At 46.3% G+C, this 7,050-nt stretch overlaps 1 protein-coding gene across 1 annotated transcript; it reads right to left on the reverse strand.

The window, feature by feature from the left end:
• Window positions 1-1,832: 1,832 nt before the first annotated feature.
• LOC102712956 lies at window positions 1,833-4,733 on the reverse strand. The gene is made up of 3 exons (XM_040520116.1): window positions 4,071-4,733; window positions 2,950-3,105; window positions 1,833-2,721 (listed from the first exon to the last, which is right to left on the reverse strand). Exons 1-3 carry the CDS (start codon window positions 4,487-4,489, stop codon window positions 2,190-2,192), a joined length of 1,107 nt encoding a protein of 368 aa, XP_040376050.1. The 5' UTR covers window positions 4,490-4,733; the 3' UTR covers window positions 1,833-2,189.
• Window positions 4,734-7,050: the final 2,317 nt, after the last annotated feature.

A 7,050-nucleotide genomic window follows, 5' to 3' on the forward strand; every position in this document is an offset into this window, starting at 1 on the left:
CTTATACCATTATGCCCAAGTAAAAGTTACTCCCTGGTCAAAAAATATTTGTTGTTTAGGATAAGATTTGGTCAAAATTTTAAAATCCTAATAAGTAATTTTGTGTTACAATAAATCTATAAAATCCAGTAAGTTTATGATATTATGATAGTACTATTTTTTAGAAGGATACATGTATATTATTTATCTTGTGTTGAATCTAAACATTTAAGAAATCATCGACGGTTAGAATTTTATAAGTACTAAGTTTTATCCTAAACTATAAATATTTATTACCATAGTAAGTACTATTAATTGTAGCCGGTCCTTATCTCTAGCTTAGGAATTGGGTACTCGAAAAATCTTCTAGGCTGGGATCGTGTACTGGTGTATTAATCTGCCAGATGACAGATTAATTAAAATTTACAATTACCAAGCTTCAATATTTGACTTCTTATCCATTCAAACAAACTTAATAAATTAATCTAGTTCAAAACCGTGCAAGACTATCCATTCTCTTCCGCGTGTACGGCTGATTTGCATGCATGTAGCTAGATTGCACACCACATATTCGTACATGAAGCACATTTTTAAAATATAAACATGACGAAAATATGTACTTATGTGTATAAAACATAAGAGCAAGTATAATAGAAGCTTGCAAAATGCTGATATGGAGTAGGGATGAGATGAGAGAGAGGAGAATCAGACTATAATCTTATAGCTAGCTTGGACACAAGAATCAAAAAACTCTGGAAGAGACATATTAGTCATATATTAATGACAAAGAACTAACTATTATATGGATGCGCTAAAAAAAACTATAAAAAACCTTATAACCAGCTTATTGGCTATGTTATTAGCCTTTCTCTAAGGCATATATAAGTTATAGTATTATGAGCTACTAGCTAGCATTGGAAAGGGAAAATAAACTTAAAAAAGATGTCCATTTCCATTCAAATTAAATGTCATGCGTCATTATATCTAACTGACCTACCCCATGCATGTACACAAAAAAAAATACTAATCTTTTACTATATTTCATGCCGCTGGATGTTTATGACCGATGTACGCACGCCGGCCCATTGAACCAAATTCTGGAAATTGTCAATCAGGTAACCGACGAAATAGCGAACCAGTTAGACACATTAATTGACTTGCTTTAGATCTACCTTGTTAGTACATGAGTCACATCATCGATCACTGCACTGTGAGAGGCAGAGGCAGGGTCCAATACAAAAACCCCCAACGTCTCAGCCAAGTTCTGGAGATTAGGTGTATCGATCATCTCTTTGCCATAATTCTGACAAACATGCATGACTGCGACACGCATGAACACATGAATATATATATAATGCATGATTGGATACTATTATCTCTGATACTTAGAACCCATATATAACTAGCTAATTAGCCCCCCCACAAGATTTAATTCCACATATCAATCACATACACGCACAATGACATGCACAGCCATGCACGCACGGTCGCTAGCTAGGCAGGTTTCCATCACTATGCATCAGTCGTAGTGCTAGTGGTACTAGTACTACTAGCCTTGGAACGACCTGACCGGTACTAGCCGCTCGCAAGAAAACAAGCAGCAAAACAACCCTTGCTACTTTTCCTTAACGACTCTTCCTACCAACCAGACGAAACCAACCAAATTCATCATCCCGTCATGACAAGCGAAAGCCAGGGAAAGAACGAATTAAGCTAATCAACTCCATTCAATTCCTTCATGATTGACTACCCTGCAAGAAACCTTATAGCTACTCTCGAGTTAACAACATGCCAAGTTGAACATATGAAGTTGTAGTACTAGTGCTCTTCCATTAATGCAGAAGGCTAGGAGATTAATGTAAAGAGGAGCTTTGCATAAAATTATCATGGCTCGTATGGTCAGTCCTGCAACATGCTGCAGGGTGCAATGCCGGAGCCTGGGAATTAATTAGGTGCTTACATGTACAAGAACTGCTAGTATTACTTAGTAAGATCTAGCTAGCTAGCTAGAGCATAGAAATGATACGAGACCCAGAAAACTCTCTACCATCTCGCAGCACGGAGGAAAAACAAATCAAGAAACGGATGGAAGAGGTGAATTGGGGGAAGGGAAAAAAAAGGTGTAACGAGATGTTAATTAAACAGCATGAGCCAAATTATCTCTTGTCTAGCTAGTCTGGTGATTAAGCTTCAGATTGATGGTGGCGGCGTCAAGGCTGGTTGGTGCCGTGGACGAAGGACGGCAGCAGCATGTCCTGCAGGAGGCCGAAGTCTTGCGCCATGAAGTGCTGCATCTGGAGCGACGGCGGCGAAGGAGAAGAGGCGGCCACGGCGACCGCGTTCGTCGTCGCGCCTGATACGCCGCCACCGCCGCCAATCGCGCCGGTCAGGACATGGGTCGTCGCCGCCGCCGCGGCGCCACCCATCGTCGTCGGGACCATGCCGTTGTGGGCGCCGCGCGGCTGCAGGAAGCCCAGAACGTCGATGCCGCCGGCGCCAGTCCGGCCGAACTGCGCGGCGCCGGAGCCCAGCGGCGGCGGCGGCATGCCGCCGTGGTGGTGGTGCAGGTGCGCGGCCGCCTGCGCGTGCGCCGCGAGCAGGTGCGTGCTGCCACGGAGCGTGGCCGGGATGGGGTGCGTGTGCTTGCCCTCGTACGTGGTGATCACCACCGCCGGGTCCTGGTACGACCGCTCCACCCGCTTCTTCACCGGGCACTTCTGCGTCGTGCACCGGTAGTAGCTCCTGCACCGACGACCCACACCGATCCACACAGCCAAAAAAGAAAAAAGTTAATTACCACGCCGACCAGATCGATCACGCACGCGTGCCGGCCGAATCGATCATCCCGGTGCAACTACGTACCGGAGCGGCCGGTGCACGTACAAGAAGAACGAAACGAATCACCCGCTCGCACGTACGCTACTACGCGTGGGGGTGTGTATGGAATAGTGTTTGCGTTGGCGTACGTACCTGGGGTATGGGCTGTTCTTGACGGCCTTCTGGCCGTACTTGCGCCACCGGTAGCCGTCCTCGAGGTGGTCGACCTCGCTCTTGGTCATGAACGCGAACCGCGGCTGCCGCTGCCGCTTCTCCCCCTTCCCGGCCTTCCCGCCCTTCGCCGCCGACCTGCACGGAGACACGGCCGGTCAAATTCTCGATACGCGTAGCAGCAAAACGGCGCAAATTTCGCAGCGTTCGCCGGCCGGCCGATCGATCGATCCCGTTCAAACCGGGCGTGTGGTGTTGTTGCTGCTGGCTGAACATGTGTCTGGCACTGAGACATGGGCCTTTCCGATGGCACCCTTTTCGGCTCGCTGCATGCGTCAAAGACTGAAGAGCTATATGCTATACTAGATTGCACCAAAAAGGGAGCTGCTGGCATGATCCAAATTGCAGATTGGGGAGGACGTGTTGGGGTAGCTACTGGCCCTGCCCTGACGCATGCTTATTGTCTGGGGATATAAATCTTTTTGCTCTTTTTCTGCTAATTGTGTAGGGATCCATCTTTGCTTTTTCTTTCTACCCCTTTTGGGAGTGATATTTAGTAAAAAAAAAGGGTAGGGGTAAATTTAAAGAGGGCAAATATGACGATCATTGGTCGTGTTGGAAGTTGGAGGAAGGTTTGAAGAACTAGATAACAGGCAGTCAATCAAGAATGCAAAGGAAAGAGGAAAGACCAGAGAGGCAAACTAGCTAATACATTAATCCACCCTTTTTTTTATAAACCATTAGCAGTGTTTTAAATTTTGTTTTCTGGGAGGCATGCAGGCTGAGTGTGAAACCCTAGATATGTTCACACCTTTGCCAAACTACCTTAAAAAGGAATAAAAGAACAAAAAGAGGAGAGAACAGAAGAAGAATGAATGGAAGAAATAATGGCCACCAAGCAACGCAAGGAAGAAAAATCTAGCCCACAGAAACAGGCCCCAAATATTGATACTGGATCACCCCAAAAAGAACCAGCTGATCTCATCCTAATGAGCAATTAGCAGGTAGATCAAGAACTTGGCTAAATGACTCAAGATTTCAAAGGGAATAAAGGAGAAATTCTCAGAGAAATTAATGAAGTGGCTACTGGCTAAACTACTCACCCTTTCTTGTTCTTGTGGCCTTCTTCTTCTTCTCCCTTGCCTTCCTCTTTGTTCTCCTCTTCCTCCTCCTTCTTGCACCTAGCCGGCGAGTCCTCCTCCCCGGCGCCGCCGCCTCCTCCTCCTCCCCCACCACCACCCTCGCTCGACGACGTCGACATCGACGACGTCGTGTTCGGCGTCAACGGCACCACCCCGACGCCGCCGCCGCCGCCGCCTGCGCCGACGTCCACCTCCCTCTTCACGTCCTCCCCGACGGGCAGCTCCAGCGCGCGGCACATCAGGTCGTAGTCCATCTGCATCGGCGCGCCCGCCTGCAGGTAGTCGGAGAACCACGACGCCGGCATCTGCATCTCCGCCGTCGTCCCCTGGCGCCCGAACAGCGGCGCCAGCTCGTCCTGGAACTGGAACTCGCCCGACATACCCACCGCCGGCGACCTACTACTATACCACCAGCACAACCTCTCGCCGACGCTGGCCGTGCTGTTGCTGGTGGTGGTTCTTGGCCTTCTCTCTCGCTGATCAAAGGCCAAGAGTGTGTAAGATCGAGATGGAGATGGACAGAAGAGGAAGCAAGCGTGCAATAGCAAGGGATATATGGTAGTGGAGGGGTAGTGAGAGAGAGAGAGAGAGGAGAAGCTGTGAGCGAAGCCAAGGATGGCGATAGGTGTGTGGGTGTGCAAGGGCCAAGAGAGAGAAGCTATTAGCTATAACTAGGGTGATGAGGCAAGGAGAGAGATGGATAGATAGATGGATGGAGAAGAGGATGGTTGGGTGGGAGCCAGGATTTCATTTTTTTTATTAGTAGCTTTTTGGCTTGCTTTTCGATTAATCAATTTCAGCTTTTTTGAGAGAAACAAGTTAATTATTAGGCTATTCTTTCTCGAGCCATAATTGTTGAGTTGTTTACAAGGATATTTGACGTGAAAAATGAAACTAACTCTTCCAATATAAAGTTATACTTTCACAGTTAATAGATTAGCATATCATTATGTGATATCTAAGTAATTAATTGGAGTTGATGTACCATTTTGAGATGAAACATAAACACCCTCAATAAAACTCTTTTTTATCTTTTCTCATAAATAATTTGTAATGGCATCTAATTAGCAGAGGTGCCACCTCATTTAATTAAAATAAAATCTCTATCAAATGGCCTTAGGCCCAAACGAGACGCCTGCTTTCTTCTTCTAATTTAAAAAATGATCCCTTGATTAGATCTCGGCGAGGCCGTGAGAACAGGCTGAACCGCGATTAGCACTATATGGCCGTACTGATAATTGCAGACGCTACAGTAAACTGTGGGGGGGGGGCGTGGGAACACGGTCCACGGTCACGGGCGCGCTGAGTCAGCGGCGTGCACCGGCGGTAGCCGGTCACGTGGGTCAAACCGCCGCGCATCGGTGAAACATTCAGACGGTGCGGCCAACCGGCACGTGTCCACCCCCTCGCGCCCTTTGACCACGCCTGCCGTGCCACCCCGCTGGCACGTGGGGCCGAAGCGGCGGAGAGAGGGGACACGCGGGCCTGGTTACCGCACACGCCAGCGTGACGCCGCCCGCGCTCTGCCCCGTCCGATCTCGAGCTGACGGCCGCTGATGCTGGCGGTGGCGGTACGGATCGCACACTCGCGTCGCGCCGCACCGCGCGCGATGATGACACACACCAGAGGAGAATAAGACCTTTTTTGTCAATTTTTTAAAAATATTTTGTGGTATTATATTTTTAAGCGTAAAGATTTAATACTTATATATTTTAAGATAAAAATATTTTCGCTAAATTTTTATATCTTAATATGTAAAAAAAAGTCCGGGAATAAACATGTGCGAGCCAGCGGCAGCAGCAGGGCGATGGGTTCGGTTGGGTCCGGTCTGGCAGGTGGGGCGGGCCGCGTCGCGTTTCCCATTCGGAGACGGTGCATCATTCTGCGCGTCAGGGCATCGGGAAACGGGAAGTGATCTCTTCTTCTCCAATCTCCGATCATTTCTCTTCTCTCCCCTTCCTTTTCTTTTCCCTGCTGCAACAGGAGGAGAAGTACAGGAAATCTAATCATGAAAAGGGATCACAATGACAGGGGACCTAAGACCGTTTGGTCTGCTCCTATTCTCTCAGCAAAAAATTTAGAGCTCGCGCGGCAATCATGCAAAAGTGCATCGTACGCATACCACCGCTGCAAGGTAACCAGTTTTATGTCGTCCATCTCCTTGTTAGTACCACTCTTTTGAGACATGAATTTCACACGAAAAAACCCTGAAATTCTATTAATAGTATTCATGAGGGGGTAAAACTCTTTTAGAATACAATAAACTAAAAATATTTGAATAAGAAAAATATAGAATCAAGGTGTTAGTACTTGTTGAATTCTACAGAGAATAAAATAACATAAATTATTACACAGAAAAGATATTTTTAGGTAACTCACACGAAAAATACTGAAAACTTAAGATATGTGGTGATTTGTTAGAGAGAGAAAGGAACATGTTGAATGAGAAATCCCTAAGAACTTTGAAAACACGAGGTTTAGATTTCATACTACAAATCCTAAAAAATATGAAGAGATTTTTCCCCAACTATATGCAATTCCTTTGAATCAATCCCACAAACTTGTTTTTTTTTTGGAATTTTGCAAAAAAACGGAGGAATTTAAATGTTTTATATGAAAATTGTATTAATGCCCTACTTTCCAAAAGGGCACTTAAATGACCATCACAGGAAATTTTCCTATCAATTCAATTCATATTTTTTCCACCAAAAATCATTTAATCCAAAGGAGCCCTAATCCTGTGTCCCTGTGTCCAGCTTCCCCTCCACAAGCGCCAACAAAAGAATAGAAAAAAAGAAGCGAGATGAGCACGGAGAGTGAGCTCTCCGTACAAGGAAACTGATCTCTGCTCTTTGTCAAAATAGGTGAGCTCTGCAGCGGTACAAGGATAGTTTACGCTGCTTCCGTCACGAATTTTTCTGAGCGGGTCAAAGCTCTGAA

This window comes from Oryza brachyantha, chromosome 1 (genome assembly GCF_000231095.2).
Source record: "Oryza brachyantha chromosome 1, ObraRS2, whole genome shotgun sequence".
Lineage (NCBI taxonomy): Eukaryota > Viridiplantae > Streptophyta > Magnoliopsida > Poales > Poaceae > Oryza > Oryza brachyantha.

Coding starts and splice junctions, on each gene's coding strand:
- LOC102712956 (XM_040520116.1), bottom strand. CDS start 4,489: ATGTCGGGCGAGTTCCAGTTCCAGGACGAGCTGGCGCCGCTGTTCGGG. Junction 3,106..4,070: donor GGCCACAAGAACAAGAAAGG/GTGAGTAGTTTA, acceptor GTCTCCGTGCAG/GTCGGCGGCGAAGGGCGGGA. Junction 2,722..2,949: donor AAGAACAGCCCATACCCCAG/GTACGTACGCCA, acceptor TCGTCGGTGCAG/GAGCTACTACCGGTGCACGA.